The 16181-nt window shown below is 49.0% G+C and overlaps 1 protein-coding gene across 2 annotated transcripts; it reads right to left on the bottom strand.

Moving 5' to 3' along the window:
• Positions 1 to 24: 24 nt before the first annotated feature.
• On the bottom strand, positions 25 to 15659 carry INPP5B (inositol polyphosphate-5-phosphatase B). Of its 2 annotated transcripts, XM_059868862.1 has the most exons (22): positions 15406 to 15659; positions 15027 to 15106; positions 14539 to 14636; positions 14160 to 14189; positions 13593 to 13703; positions 10794 to 10887; positions 9721 to 9891; positions 8855 to 8956; positions 8358 to 8472; positions 7639 to 7755; positions 7172 to 7359; positions 6567 to 6678; positions 6300 to 6409; positions 5294 to 5429; positions 4703 to 4813; positions 3916 to 4078; positions 3527 to 3762; positions 3222 to 3335; positions 2820 to 2904; positions 2363 to 2490; positions 1684 to 1795; positions 25 to 364 (listed from the first exon to the last, which is right to left on the bottom strand). In XM_059868862.1, exons 1-22 carry the CDS (start codon positions 15460 to 15462, stop codon positions 240 to 242), a joined length of 2595 nt encoding a protein of 864 aa, XP_059724845.1. In that variant the 5' UTR covers positions 15463 to 15659; the 3' UTR covers positions 25 to 239. The 2 variants fall into 2 exon arrangements, with proteins under 2 accessions (XP_059724845.1, XP_059724846.1); XM_059868863.1 differs by lacking the exons at positions 13593 to 13703; positions 14160 to 14189; positions 14539 to 14636; positions 15027 to 15106; positions 15406 to 15659 and adding an exon at positions 13284 to 13350.
• Positions 15660 to 16181: the final 522 nt, after the last annotated feature.

Raw genomic sequence — 16181 nt, 5'->3', positions numbered from 1 at the left:
GTTAAATAAAATACAGTGTAAATATCGGCTCTCTTATTTTTTTTTTATCTCGTCTACATACAGCTTATTGGGAAACTTTATGTACTTTACAGCGTCATCAGGTGTCAAACTGCCTGATCTCTGCCTTCGAAAGCAACAGATTGTATAAAACACCGTGATATCCAAAAAAAAGTGCCAGTATAATGTACAAAAAATATTTTTTACAGTAATTCAGTGTCTACAAGTCAGATATAACTGCGTCACGGCAAATCCTTTTCCCTGAGGAGGAACTGGTGGATAAAGTGCTGCGCTTTCCTCTTCTCGGCGATGTCGGGCGTGGGGTGGCCGGGAGGAGGCCGCAGTAACAAACCCCCGAACACGCTGGCTGTGGGGAGAGCACACAGATGTCAAAAATGCCTATTTTATCATTGGCTTTTCACAAATATCCAAGTGAATATTGTATGTGTTGTGTTAGAAGGTAATGCTGGGTTAATTCTCTTAAGTGGTGTGTTACGGACGTTCGTAAGTCTTTGTTTCTGTTGACTCATCCTGTCCTAAATCTTAATTGTTCAAATTATTATTACTCTAATTGTATTACTATTTTATAACCATTTTATTACTATTAAACTTTTAAAATTTTAAAAACAAGTGACTGGCGTTTTTCACACCAGGGTTCCTGTATGTCCTGCTCTCACTGTGTGTCCATGTGGCTTTCCCTTTACACAGGTCCTATTTAAACCACAAAAGTTACCTTTTAACTACAAAACTACTTTTACCATCCTATTAAAATGTTAATACAGCACTACTAATCAATACAACACAATATATATAGGAAATATCTGTGTAGAGCCATATCATATGCACTTTTCTCATGGGGATTATCAGCTTTATCCTGCCTTGCTCCCAAGCCAGCTTCTCCTCCCGGTGTGAAAAATGCCTATTTTATGATTGGCTTTTCACAAATATTAAAATGAATATTATATGTGTTGTGTTAGAAAGTAGTGCTGTATTAATTCTCTTAAGTAGTGTGTTAAATATAGTTTGAGGTTATAACAAAATGTTAAAATAGAAACTATGCTATATAAGATAGTTTTTTTCTAAATAAAGGACTTGCAGCAAGATAGCAGCCACAGGACACCTGAATCTTTCAGAGAAAGAGAATTTATTGCCCCATTATCAGGAGAAACGAACTTCTTCCTGCCTTGCTCAGTCCTGAAGATGCCATCGGGATTCAGAGGAAGAAGCTGACCCTGCCCAGACAGAATCCTGTGTTTGAATGGAATTTATGCATCATGGATGAGGTGTGTGAACATGCAACAGGCTGTTGCTTTTAAGGGTTAATCCTCTGTTAATGTGAGTCCTTTTTCAGGCTTATGCTGCCCAGAAAAGGTACCCGGACTGTCCCTAACTCTTTGTTTCTATTGTCTCATATTGTCCTAATCCAAATTGTCCAAAATTTTTATTGCTCTAATTATAGTGCTATTTTTATAACCATTTTATCATCATTAAACTTTTAAAATTTTAAAAACAAGTGATTGGCATTTTTCACACCCCACATCTCTGGGTCACTTTTCCAGATTCCTGCTTTTCTGTGGACTATTTGCTAATAATAAAAGGTTCAAAGCACTAGAAACCACCACTGCACCCAGATATGAAGTGTTTTGTGCAGCCCCTCTGAACAGAGGTTTATTTTGCAGGCCTTACCAAGAATATTCGCATCCAAATGGTTTTTCCCTGAGTTCTTCAGTAGCTCTCGTAGAAATGCCATCAGATATTCAAACACATTTCTATGGAACACTGGTAGGTCAGAGATAATCTGAGGAGGCAAAACCACCAACACTTACATTGCAGACACAGCAATGCCTTCCAGCTGCACCTGCCCCCAAAACCCCCAGTCTGCAGGTGCCAACAGCTCCTTATACCCTAAAATCACCAGTGCCAGATCATTTCTATTAAGAGAGGATTAAGTTACTCAGAGCAAAACCGGGTGACTGGTGTCACCAAAGGCCACTTTGCCTGCCCTCCCCATGGAATTGGTCACCAGAGGCCACTTTGCCTGCCCTCCCTCTGAACTGGTGTCACCAGAGGCCACTTTGCCTGCCCTCCCTCTGGACTGGTGTCACCAGAAGCCACTTTGCCTACCCTCCCTTTGGAACTGGTGTCACTTTGCCTGCCCTCTCTCTGGACTGGTGTCACCAGAAGCCACTTTGCCTGCCCTCCCTCTGGACTGGTGTCACCAGAGGCCACTTTGCCTGCCCTCCCTCTGGACTGGTGTCACCAGAGGCCACTTTGCTTGCCCTCCCTTTGGAACTGGTGTCACCAGAAGCCACTTTGCCTGCCCTTCCTCTGGACTGGAGCTGGTCCCTGGGGCAGCCAGCAGTACCTGGCAGCTCAGGCTGTAGTTGCTGGCACTCTCCAGGCAGGAGCTGTAGAACCTGCAGCAGATGACAGGCTCAGGGAGGCTCTCCAGGAACAGCAGCAGGGCCTCTGCCACTGAGTGGTTGCTGCCCACTGATCCAATGGTTAAGGAAGAGCACAGCACGACCTAGGCTGGTCCTATTTCTGCTGAAACACGAATGAACTTTGGGTTAGGTGTCCCAGAACTCTGCCCACAGCTCACAGCTTTGGGTTGATCCCCTGGCCTCCACACGAGCTGTTGTTGTTAGCAGTTGGACATGTGTCAGTCATTGACATTGCCAGCACACAGCAGAGGATGACAGAGAGCCACGAGGAAATGCAGAGCTCAGGGACCCCGGGAGGAGAGAAGCAGCTTAAAAACCTCTCTCAGTTTTGGCACTCTGGCATGGTGAGCCTTCCTGGACATCAGTCTAAAAGGATACAGAAAGTATCGTACATTCCCTTGTCCAAACAGTCACGGATTTGCTCAAATTCAGATCTGAGGCCTGGCTGCTGAAACAGGTCCTCCTGCAAAGAAAACCCTCTATCAATCCAAGGAAAATGGAAGAATTGTGGGTAAATACAGCAATGTCCTTATAATCTGCCTGGAAAGTCTCTCCAAATTGGTGGTTACCACTCAAGTCTGCTTGACACCTGGACACTGCTGATACCTGGACATGCAGACACGATCACTAGCACCTAACAGTACAACCTGGGGCATCAGGACCACTTATCTCCCATGACCTTTGGCCAAACACACCCAGCTCGTGGTGATTGCTATGACCAGTATCTTCTTCAAAACTTAACCCAACGCAAACATCTCATTTTGTGTTTCCAGTGCCAACCTGCTGGGAAGCGTTGCGATTCAAGTGATCCACCATCATCCACAGCTCTTTTGGGATGTCCATAGGCTTTTCATCTTGGGCAGGATCATCACTCATGTCTACTGGCATCAGGGTCTGAGGGAGGGCAGTGTGGGCAGGAGGGAGACAAACAAAAGGTAGCTAGCCAAGTTCTTATTCAACTCGGCAAAAATACTTCACAAAAGGTTATACCTGAGAATTGAGACTTCTCAATAAAAACAGACAGGCCTTAGCATCTAGTTTTAATGCTCTTGTGTGTTTGGAAGGGAATCTTGTCTTTAACTCACAAGTCTCCGAATGGATTCTGCTGACATGTCCTGGATTGGTTCCCTCATGTAACACAGTGTATGGATGGGAGACCCAAAGCAACTTGGCAAATAGTTGCCTGTTACGGATAGAAAATAATCCTTCCCTCTGACAAGATGCAAGACTAAAATATCTTCAAGTTTTTCCTCTCCAGAGTTTAAGCGAGTGGCTGTTGATTTATTAACAAACACCTCCAGCTCAACTGTGATCTCAGCATCTGCCAGAAGATGATAAAAAACCCAAACTCAGTTACAACCAGTAGGAAACCAACAGCCTGCAAAGAGGCACAGCACTCTCAGAAGTGTAGAGGGAACTAAGCCAGAAGGGGACAACATCAGCTCATGAACATGAGACAAAAGGAGGAGCTCACCTGAGAGCAAGAAGCCCTTGCTGGGATTAGCAATCAGCCACTCCTTGCAGTAGGTGTTCTCATCTGGTTTGCTGATAAATTCAAACTGGCAGGGCACTTGGCCATTGCGGATTGTAAACCTCTCTACTTGCAGCTTCATGTATTTAACATCCTTAAAATGGATCTAGAAACAAATGTCAGTCAACATCATCAGCCAATTCCACCTTGCTGGAGCAGCAATTCCTGTTCTGTGGTTTAATTATTAAGCAGCAAGACAAGCAGATTAACCCCTTGCTCCCACCCCCATCTCCTCCAGGACTAAAAGGATCACACGTGCATACTCTGAATGCCAAAGTCCTCTCCATCAGGGGGCCCTTTAAAACAAATGCTGCCCTCAAATAAGTACAATAAAATTGAGAATGAGATAGCTGTGGCCTCAAATGTCTTCTGGGCTTATCTTTATAGTCTCCCAACACACAAAGCAAATGCTGGTTTGTGACCTTCTCCAGACCCTTACAATTTTACATTTTATGTTTGAAAGCACAAGTCAGAGCAAGGGTCACAAACCACCTTTTTACTTTCTCTCTTCCTACCTCAGGGAATGACACACCTTGTGTTTCAGCCTTGGACTGTGAATGGAATTCACCAGCATCTAAATAGCAACAGAGATTCCTAGGGCTTGTAAACAAAGAGCAGCTGGAAGTCAAAATATTCTACTTTTTGGAACCAGACCCAGAGGTCTAGGATCTGCTGGGGTCAAGGGCTGCTGAGTTCCCTCAGGGAGTGCTGGCACATGACCATGCCCTACCTCTCTGCGGGACAGTGTCACCGAGGGAATGTTGGCATTCTCCAGCTTATCCAGGGAGCGCACGATTTCCTCAAAGGCTTTGCGGTACAGCTCTTCATTCACAACCTTCACCTGGAGAGGACACACACTGCACCAGCTAGCACTGACTGTGCCTCTGCAGGACAGCTGGAACACAGCTGCAAACCTGGGAAGTCATTTGATTTTAGCAGCACACTAGAGTGTACAACACAGGGAATGGGCAGAGCTGTTTGGAGCACTAATCTCCAGGATCTTCTCATGATGCCATAACTAACAAGAGTCACTACTAGATCAACTTTTTTTTTTTTTTTCCCCTCAGAAAAAATAAGAAGTTTGACAAGACACTACTGTGTTCCCAAAGAACACTGACAGATATTCAGGCCTTGTCCAGCTTAACTGCAGTATCATTTACACAACCCTTGCTTAGTGTGGTCAACAATCCCATCTCCATATCTGATCCAGCCCCCCTTTCAAGCCATTGTTCTCTGCAGATGCCAAAAAAGCAGGAGAGAGAAATCAGCACCCAGGGAATGAGGTCAGCAGAGTTACTTCATCCAGCACTGACCTACTTACCCCAATATCAAACACAGAGCTCACTGGCTTGTGGTCACTGAGCTTCAGAGCCATGTGGCTGCGATAGCTCAGCTGGGCAATGTTCTGCCCTTTCCAGAGTATCCGATCACACCAGGCTGGAACACGACACTTCTCACTAAAACAGAGGGGGAAATCACCATTTGCAGGCACAGTGCAGATGCAGTAACAACACAGGGCCGAACTCTGCTCACCCAGAGATCAGGCTTTCCTCCCATGGCCGGGAGCTCATTCTCTATCGAAGTGGTCTTTTTAACAGTTTCTTCACATTGATATAAAACATTTGAGTGTCTGCTATAAGGTATCTCTAGCTCATGCTTTACTTCCTACTTCTTAGAAGGTGCAGGATACAATTAACATACAAAGTAATACTCAGGTGTTTTTGACCATGAGAGTCATGTAAAACAAAAACTCAGGCTCTACATTTAAAGTTTGCATTTATTGGTTTCACTGACAGCTGCAGAGATTTAATTTCTGCACTTGCAGCTGAAGTTCCTGGTTTGCTAAGAGAAGCTGCTCTGTGTAGAGCCTTACAAGAAGGATGGCTCTCACGGGCTTTTGAAGAGCAGCACAGCTGACTCCATGTCAACCCTGGCTGGTCTCACCTGAGGAGGTACAGGAGAGATCAGCAAAAATGAGATCCTAAAAATTTTGCCTGGGGAAAAAAAACAACAAACTAAACAAAAAGAATTAAACTAGGTAAAGGATTCATTAACTTTGTTAATTAATCACCTCTAAGAGGGAACCTAATAAGATTATTACTGGGAAAAAAAATATTAGGAATATCTGACAAATAGCTGTGGGAGAAAAACAAGGTAAATAGATGTAAACAGGAGATGAATTTTGGAGCAGTGAGAGAACCAGAAATAATCTCAGAACTGTTCCTATTTACAACCATTAGACCTGCAATACTTTTTAGCCTTGTTTTTATTTCCCTCAGTGATAACATCAGCCATTTGTAGCATCACATCTGAGACAATCACTGTACCTTGTGTCCCAGTCATCACAGCCAGCATCATACTTGTATGTTGGCTGGAAAGAGATCTCTCCTTCTGTGAAGCCTTCAAAGGCTGCATTTGCCTTCATTTGCCTCTTCAGCTACAAAAGAAGAAAAGATGAAAACTTTAATTTTAGATAATCTCAAGCACAATTTCCATATGGAGTAAAAGGGAGACAACGAGCACAGAAAAGGCCAAGGAGCTGTGTGGTTTGTACCAAGCACCCTCAGCACCATGTGCAGGTGAGACACCAGTACCTGGTCATACTGGCAAAGCTCTGGAAATGCTTTCTCCTCTACAAGCTGCTTCACTTTTGCCACATCCAGTTCCTCCAGACGGTAGTTGAGGTCCCCCAGCCACAGGATCACACTGAAAGAGAACATACACCACAATGTGCAGAGGCCTGGAGCTGCCCCAGAGCTCAGCCAGCCATGGACAGCAGCTCCACTCTGCAGCTCGGGGCTCTCCCCATCACAACCCCTCTGCTGAGCTGCTCTCATCAGGAATAACAACACTGGAAACTTAACAGAGAAGCTACCTTTTCTATTTTTGCTGTTATTAGCCACTGTTCTGCATGTTTGTCACTATCCCTTCGTGACTGGTGCTGTTATTGCTCCACAGTGACTGAATTCCACAGCTGGGGAAGTCAGTGCTTATTCCTGCCCCATCCCCACTCCAGGCTTGAGAAAAAAAACAAGGCTTGGGAGAGCATAAGGTGACAAGTGACCTGTCTAAACTAGGTAAAGCTTTTCTGACCCCTCCAGCTGACATTTATGGCACTGGGCCCCCTCCTCACCCCCCAGCACATTCTCAGTGCTCCCTTGCACATGCCATGACTCCCCCAGCCAGATGGGAAGCATACTCATGCTTGCCAATAGTGAGAGGGGGCAGATTTGGATCCGACTGGCAGAACTGCATCCGAGAGCAGATGTCCTTGAAGTCCTGGTTCCTCCGCTCGTATTCCTCCGTGTGAGCTGCCAGGTGAGAGTTCACAATGCACACGCTGGTGTTGTGGAATTTAAACCTGATGGCAACACCACCTTTGTTACCCTGAAAGACAAAGACATTTGTCAGAAGCTTCTACACTGCAGATGAGTCATTGGCAGTGGACAAGCCAGACGATTTTGAGACAGAGTGCTTCATTCCAGAGGAAGGAATAGGCTGAAAATGCTAATTAGTGATTGCTGCTTTGAACATTGGTGCACAGCTGGCAGTGCCCTGAGCTGGCATGGAGATAGGACTATCTGCTTCTAGAGGAATAACCACTGCATCCAAGGAGGGGGGCTCTTCCAAATCTCACCCCTTCTCAAGCACATTTGCCATTCTTACCATCCTCCCCATGATTCCAGTCCCCACAGTCTCAACTTCCACCTCGGAGATGTTCAGAGCGAGTTCTGCCTTCACATACAACAGGAGCATGATCCCCACCAGCCGCACAAGTTTCACCTGAAAAACAAAGCCTGCTCCATTCAATGCTGCAATGGAAGAGGTTTGCTGAGAGAAGGCACATCCATCCACAACATGGGTCACCAAAGAGAAAGTTTCAGGATCATCCAGTGCGCCAGCAGGGCTCACAGTGCACAGGCCCTGTGGGAGCACAGCCCAGGAAGGAGCTGGGAGCAACATCAGTGAAGGAAGTTGAAGCCCAAAGCAAGAGCTACAGCACAGACACAGGCTCATGGAAGGAGATTCCCTTCAACAGCAGAGACAAGAGATAAAGCAGACCTATGGAGCAGGAGCCAAAACAAAGCAGTATTCCTACCAAAATACCTTCACAATTCATTCCACCATACACTGTAGACAGGCATGGAAGAAGGTACAGAGCTTCCTATTCTTCTTCCCCAAGACAGCAGGAGCTCCCTTTAAGTGGGGAAGCCTGGCTCTGTTTCCCATCCTGTCCCTGCCTCAGCACCCTGCACAGAAACACCACCTATAGAACCTGCACAGCCTCTGAAGACACGGCCATGGAGAACAGGAGAAAGCAAAGGGGAAAGAGAGCCAAGTGGGAAATGATTCCACACTCACACCTCCCCAAAAGCCACATTTACCTTTGCATATTTGGCATCTGGGTGAAGACTATCAGTTACAGCTTTAAACCATTCTTCTTCTTTCGGTGTGTCATTGAAAAAGAAGGCTTCTTTAGTCAGATCAAGCTCCTGGAAACTGTGTTAGAGGAAGGAACCCATGGATGCATGCACTTCTTTATAGCTCTCCAACCCCTTCTCTGGGAAAGAACTAAATCAGCTTATACTCACTAAATTTACAACTGAAAACTCAAATTCAGTTATGCTGACTGTAGATGTATGTCAAATGTAAAGCTCAATTACTGTCATTATTACATCAAATGGCATTAAGGATTTTGTAACAGAGAGGCCAAACCCTACCAGACCAACAACCCTTACAGGCTGTGGACACACCCACCCTGGAGCTGTGCATGCACCACACCAGTGCCAACATTCCTGTGGTGTCCTGGCTGGACTCCTCTGGGTGACAGATCCACCTGCACAGCCCAGGTGAGCGAGGGTGGCCAGGGACAGACACTCACCCCACACAGTAAATGTCTGGAGGCTCAGCATCACACCTCAGCCAGGGCTGGAGGCTCTCCGTGGGTGACTGCCCATTCACGTTGTACGTCCCCACAAAAACCCTGCAAAGACAGGGACAGGATCCCAGAGCTGCAAACTGGGAGAGCAAACTTCCTGCAGAGCCCAGGAAACAGCACTGCTATTAACCAGTTTGTTTATTAACCACATTATGTTTATTAACCGTAAATAATGTTCTGTATAACTAACATGTTGCCAGGGAAAATAAGGAAAGGTGACAAAGTTTAAATCCCTAAAATTATCTAACTAGAGCTGCACCTTTACAGATGCATTTTTACAGAAGGACACGTTTTTATACACAAAGTGTTAAAGAAATAACAGAAATAAGGCTGTAGCTGTGCAGTAGCAGCTTGAAATTATAAATTCACAGAATGAGATGCATAAAATGATTTCAAACACAGTAAAGTTTTGGTCCTAATTATATATTTCACTCAAGCTCTTTCTTATGAGCTTATTGGAACAACTACATGGATAAGCAGTGGACAGAAATGGAGAGAGAGAAGGCTGGAGTGCACAGAGCTGATGCATTTCCAGACGCTGTCTAAAATAAGCACTGAAAAAAAGTGATTTCAAAAGGGGCATTTCCTCCACAAGAGCCATGAGGCAAGTCTTGACAGAGACATGACTGAAATTCTGCTCTGCTCGTGCCAAAATGTGGAAAGAAAACTGTTCAGGAAAGTATGGATCATACTTTTCTACAGAATTTCCTGTTTGTGGGCACACAGGATGAAAGAACAGATGAGTTATTCCAACAGTTTGTGCTCAGTTACAGCCCACAAAATAAGTTCTTCTCAGGAATGATCATTACCTGTAGTTCTGGATGTGTGTGTAGGAGTCCTGCATTTGTAAAAGCTGAGATTTAACAATGGTATCTCTGAGGCCAAACTTTGGCTCTGATAAGATTGAGGCTTTGTTCGAGGCCATGACACGGGAGGCCCGAACCTGTTCCGTTCTCACTTCAGGCTTGACTTTGTTTTGCCTGGAAATAAAAGCAAAAGCACAGGTGAAGCCCAGGCTATCCCCACACCCTAATTAGCATATTTCTGCCACTGAGGCCTTAATTCACATTTTTCTGTCTGTTCACTAAAGACAGGTAACATTTGGGATAAGCCAAGAAGCCTGAAAAGAGCATTTCTTAGCAGGGTTGAGATCTCCAGACAAAACCAGTTTAACTAACTAAAACAACAAATGGCTTTCACCATCCTGGTGCAGCCTGTTGATGCACAGCAGGCCTTACTCACACCTGGAAAATGACACAAAACCTGTACATCTTCCTTGCTCACTGGAGCAAGGAGAGGCAAATCTCATCTCCCTCTGCCTCAGCCAGAGAATGAAGAACTGTGTTTGTTTATAAAACCTCCTGGTGGAAATCTTCCAATTCTGCCCAGAGTGGGTGGAGGTAGAGGTAGTTTTATTTTGTGTCTCCTGGCTCTGCAAACTCCTTTTGCAAAGGAATAATGCCACAGCTTGGGAATTCCCACCAGCAATGGGATGGTATAAATTTAAGGCAGCATACCAGTGCCAAGGACAGCACATGGACAGACTCTGAATGATTTGCATCAGGGTCCACAAAGTCCTGGGAACTGGAAAATTAAACTGTAACATTTTAAGAGTGTATCTATGAGACACAGTGGCTCCAAGCCAAAGCTCTCTGAATTCAAAATAAACAATGCTAGCAGGTCCTGTCCCACTAAACAGCCAAAATATGCCCAAACAGGGGACTGGAAGGATTGTAGGGAGAGGGAGTGGAATGAAATTTCCACTAATGTTTTGACAGCATGCTTATGCTGAACTTTCTTCTCTCTTAACTAGAACTTGCAGATTTTCCTCTCAAAAAGTTGCCAGCTTCTATTCTAGAGCCCCCCACCTCTGTGCACTGACCTGGGAGAGCTTCTATCAGGGCTGTCGTGGCTGCAGCTCTGACTGACTGCAGCTTTTTTCCCATTTTGTTTGACACCTTCAGAGCCAACCACTTCTAGAGGGAAAAAAAAAAAAAAAAACAACAGAAAGTTTCACTTTAAACACAAAGTGTTCTTCCATTTATCAACATGCTTATGTAAACACTGGCAAAAAATCTGTGGGCAGAAAACGATTTAGATTTGTGTGGAAAAACAAAGTACCCCACAGTCTCTCTTTCAGCTCTCTGACAGATTTAGCTTACTCTGACCCAAGTGTTGTGTGATGCTGCAGCTTCCCCTGCAGAGGAAGGAATGACAGGAGCCACAGAGAGCAGCACTGTCCTCTCTGGGAGCACTTGCTGCTGGCTCTCCTTTACAGCTAAGCTGAAGCAGGACTTAGCAGCACAAAATCCAGGGCTTTACCCCAGGAATCTGAAAAATTTATGTTAATAGCAGATTTTTCCTTTCTGAAGCAAGACAGGAAGTACAAAGAAAGGGGGGGAAGGGGGAAAAAACAAACCCACAGTACCATTTAAAAGGTTTCTGCTTATCTGCAAACACCCAGCAAGGCACAGGTGACAAGACACCTCGAGGGCCATAAAGAGTCACACCAGGGACCCACTGAACCTGAGCAGAAACCTCTGCCTCAAAGCAAACTGCACATTCCTAAAACAGCAACAGGGCTGCTACCACACAAATCAAACTAACCACAGCAGTGACACCAAACACATCACACTACCTTAGCAAAATTTGACCAGTCTTTCAGCACTTTGTTTCAGTTACAATATTCTGCTCCTACAAGTTGCAAAATAACAGTTAAAAAAGAGGATTCTGGGGAGGTCTCCGTGTTTAAGATGCAAAACCAGCAAAAATCATGCTCCTTAGCACACAAATCTAATGATGATGTAGAAATTGTTAAGACTGTTGGGTTCTAGGCATTCAGCTGAGCTCTTCCAGTGAACACAACCCAGAAAAAATAAGATGTTATTGCTGTCACAGAACATTCTGCAGAACACGAGCACAAAACAGAAATAGAACTTGCAGTACTTCACCCAGGCCCTCGGGATACAAACCAGATGACAAGAAGTGGCCAAATTCTCAGCCTGGATAACCTCTTCTGCCCAAGAGCCTTCTGAGAATAGACTGTGTAAGAGGATTTATCAGAGCTTGGACGCAGAAGAGCACATGACTGAAACCTCACTGCAGATCACACAGCTGAAGTCAAGCAGAATTGAGCAGGAGCACACAGAGATGCAGTGGGAAGTGTGGGCCCAGGGACACAGCAGTTTCTCCATGGGTGTTGAGAGCCCAGTTACTGCTCTTTGGACCTCTGCAAGCTCTCCCACTAACAACCATGCAACATCTCTTGAGAGTGAGTGACAGGAACCAACCTGAACCTTCACCTCAATGGACAATGGTTACTTTTGTGCCAAGAAAAGAGCAGATTCCCAGGCTTTACTACCTACATGGCTCCATGCCACTCGCCAGAAGGCATTATTGCAGAATGGAAAGATGTGTGACCCTGCTGCTGTCACAACTCCTACCTGATCCAAAGATCAGAATTACACATCACACCTTGCATTCTAACCTCATGGGCAGAAATCAGCTTTAGGTAGGATTGTCCTAAGAAAGAGATTAGCTTTGGAAAAGGGACTGTTTCCTCAAATATGTTTATATCTAGCCACAGATTTCTGTAGCCAGAGGGATCTATATAATGGCACTCTGAAGTGGAATAATGACCTTGTTCAATAATTGAACTGAGCACAGAAATACAGAGCAGCATGCAGGGATTACAGGAGGTCTCCATTGCACAGGATTTGCAGTTAAATGAGATCCAAGCAGTAATAAAGGCATTAATGTTAAAAATGTGCAGTGATATTACAGAACAGCAGGAAAATGTATCATATCTCCTGGATAAACAGGATTCGTGCTTAGCGTCCAAAGGGGAGAATTAAATTAGCCGTCATGCAACCAGAGCAGTCCAGCCTAAACGCAGCAGGGTACAGCAAAACGCCAACAGTCGGGTTTTGAACCCCACACTGACTTCCAGGAATTGCTTTAGCTCTGAATCTTCTCACACGTGCGCTCTGCAAAGCGGGAAACCACCGAGCACCGGCCGCGGCGGAGCCAGCGGAGGAGGCGCCGGAAGAGCGCGGCCCGCCCGGCGGAGCCCACCCGGGCGCACGGGGCGGGCACCGGGCGGGCACCGGGCGGGCACCGGGCGGCGGAGCCAGCGGAGCCCCGGCGGTCAGCGCCCGGCAGCAGCTCCGCGCCCGCTGCCCGCGGCGGAGCTGCCCCGGAGCTGCCCCGCCACCTCCCGAGCCCGGCCGCGCCGCGGAGCTCCGGCAGCGCCGGGCGGGCGCTCAGCCCTGCCCCGGCCTCGCCTCCCCGGACAGACAGACGGACAGACAGACAGACGGCCGGCCGGGCAGCGCGGCCCCCCCCGCCCACCCCGGCGGGTCCCCGCGCTCACCTCGGCGGGGCCGCCCGCCCGCGGACATCGCCGCAGCTCGGCGCCCCGGCCCGGCCCGGCCCGGCCCCAGCGCCCGCCCAGCCCGCCCCGATCCGCCCCCGGCAGCCGCAGCGCCGCACCCGCGCCCGCTCTGCCTCGGGCCCGCCGAGCAGCCGCTGCCTCTGCTCCCCGGAACACCGAGCATCGCTGCCGGGATGCTGACGGCGAGCCACCGCAGTTCCAGCAGGGAGAGGCCGGCGCCGCTCCTCCACACGCGGGAGGGACGGGCAGACGCCAGACCCGGCAGATCCGCAGGCAGGGAGCTCGTACCTGCGCTGCACCTGCTGACCTCCTGCAGGAACGTGCGCGTGTGCGAGCCGAAGGGCAGCTGCACTGTCAGCCGATCGTCTGCCGAGCCGATCTGGACAGTCACGTCCGAGCCTGCGGACACCGGGAGAAAGAGTTCCTGAGGGTCGTGCTGACAAACCTTCACAAACTGAGCTCTGCAGTGGTGGGTGGGCACATGCACACAGCCTTGGGCAACATCTCCCCGTGCCTTCTTACCATGTTCCTTTCCAAAGTTTTACATAAGAATGCCGCTTAAAATATAAAAATCATCATTTATAAATTTTTTATTCTGTTTGTTCAGGGACAATAATTCTTCTTCTAGCAGCAGCAGTTTAAAATTATATGGAAAATTAGTTCCCTTGCTTGAATGGGGATGCTCATGGGGATGCAGGTAACAACGGCCAACAGCATGGCAACTGCCCCAGGAGCCACAGGGCACAACCCCTCCCCAGTCAGCTCCCCTGGGGAAAAGAACCCCCCAGTCCTGCCCCAGTGGCCCAGGCCCCAGAGCACCTGTAATGCAGGCACTAAAGAAACCACAGAACTCACCAATGACGTGAAGGTCACTGTCCAGTACAACTGCAAAAGTAAGACAAAGTTCAGTCGAAAGCTAAAGCTACAGATTTGCAGACCACACTGATACTTCTCCAAACTCCAAACGTTCCTTGCAGGAACAAAGGCAGGCAGAACAAACCTGCTGGGCAGGGGCTGTGGCTGGGGCCTGGTGGGACAGAGGCACTCTGCTCCTCACAGGGCCCTGCCAGAAATGCCATGTGGTGCACAAGTTTCACCAAAGATAACAAACTTGAAAAATGTGAAGGCAGAATAGATTGCAAATTTCAGGAAGCAGGAGAGCAGAATATGGACACCATACTCCTTCATCCCATTCTTTGGAACTGGCCACTGAGCCACCACAGTGTGTCAGTACCTTCTTCCACTGCAAACTCATCTGTGATGGGGATCACTCTCTCCAGCCAGACGTCCTCAGCTGTGATGGCCATCCGCCGGTGAGTGTACACATAGATCCTGCAAGCACAGAGCAGCACGGAGGCAAAGCCTCCTCAGTCCTGGCACGTCTGCAGACAGACAAGAACACACCCCATCCCACCCAGCAGCACCTGCCAGCACAGCCTCATGCAAATCCCAAACCAACTCCTCCACCGAGTGCCCACCCACTTGCTCCCCCCATCACTTAAATAATGTGTTCACATAACGGGCAGAGCAGAGCAGCTCATGGGCCTGGGGCTTCTCACTGACCACCCATAACATCAAGGCACCGTGCCTTCAAACTGCTGCCCTACAGGGCTGCACCCTGGGAAAGCCCTTGGGGTGGGAGGGGGATCTCAGGTGGCCGTGGAGGGACCCGCAGAGTTCTCTCGGGCGCTCTCCCTGCCCGCCCCGCGCTCCGGTACCCACGCGTGGTGCCCGCGGCACTCCACCAGGCCCAGCAGCCGGCTCTCCACGCTGTCCCCCGACGGCAGGAGGGCCTGCACCGCCTGCGGCCGCGGGTCAAGGAACCGTGGGGCAGCGCCGGGAGCGGGGACGCGGCGGACGGAGCGAAGATCGGGGCGGGGAACCGGCGGGAGGGAGCGGGGACGGAGCGGAGGGAGCGCGGCGGGGACGGAGGGAGGGAGAGGATGGGGAGAGCCCGGAGGGAGCGACGGGGACTGCGGGAGGGAGCCACGGCAGCAAACGGGACGGAGGGGACGGGGACAGCCCGGAGCTGGGAGCGACGGGGACAGCCCGGAGCTGGGAGCGCGGCGGCACCGCCACACCGGGGCCGATCAAAGGATACGATCCGGCAGGTCGCCCCCGCCGCCAGGCTCTCCTGGATGGCCACCGACTGGTCCATGTCCGGCCCGGGGCCGGGAGCCGGAGGCTCTCCCGGCGGCTGCGCGCTCGGGGCGGCTGTCGCACGGCGATGAGCGCGGCGGCCGCGGCTCCCCCCAGCGGGGCCGCCCCCGCTGCCGCTCCGTTATCGCTCCGCTCCGGGACCCGCCGGAAATAACGGGACGGGAACCACCGGTGGGAGCGGTCTGGCTCGGCAGGGACGGCGGCCGAGCGGGCGCTGCGCGGTGCGGAGGACGGGGGAGGCACGGCACGGCACGGCACGGCCCGAACCCCGCGCCTCCAGCTGGCCCCTCCCGGAAGGAAAGGGGGACCGAGAGGGGGAACCTCTGGGGTCGGCAGACATGGGAAAGGATAATTTCCACGGAAAATAGCGAGATGATCTTATTTTTAGTAGCCCCTTCGGTTACTTTTTTGTTGAATATCAAGACGACCCAGCACAAAGCCGTTATTCAAATCAATTAATGCGGAGCGTGGGAGTAAGTGCTGTAAAATATCACCAGAGCTTTTTGCACTGTCCAGACGGATGTAGCTCCTTCCACAGATGCAGGAGATGTAGGTCGAAAGACAGGAAAAACCCGAGTGGTCTCGGTCAGTGACAGCTCTGCACCACTTCCCCAGTCCCTCTCTGCTCGCAAAAGTACAAGGGAACAGCCTGAAAACGCTGCTCTAAGCACCAAACCTTTCAAGAAGTGTGGTGCTGGGCTGTGTTTTTGAGCTAGA

Source organism: Haemorhous mexicanus, chromosome 27 (genome assembly GCF_027477595.1).
Source record: "Haemorhous mexicanus isolate bHaeMex1 chromosome 27, bHaeMex1.pri, whole genome shotgun sequence".
In the NCBI taxonomy this organism is placed as follows: domain Eukaryota; kingdom Metazoa; phylum Chordata; class Aves; order Passeriformes; family Fringillidae; genus Haemorhous; species Haemorhous mexicanus.
Note: the sequence above shows the minus strand (reverse complement) of the source record. Positions and strands in the feature narration are given on the sequence as shown.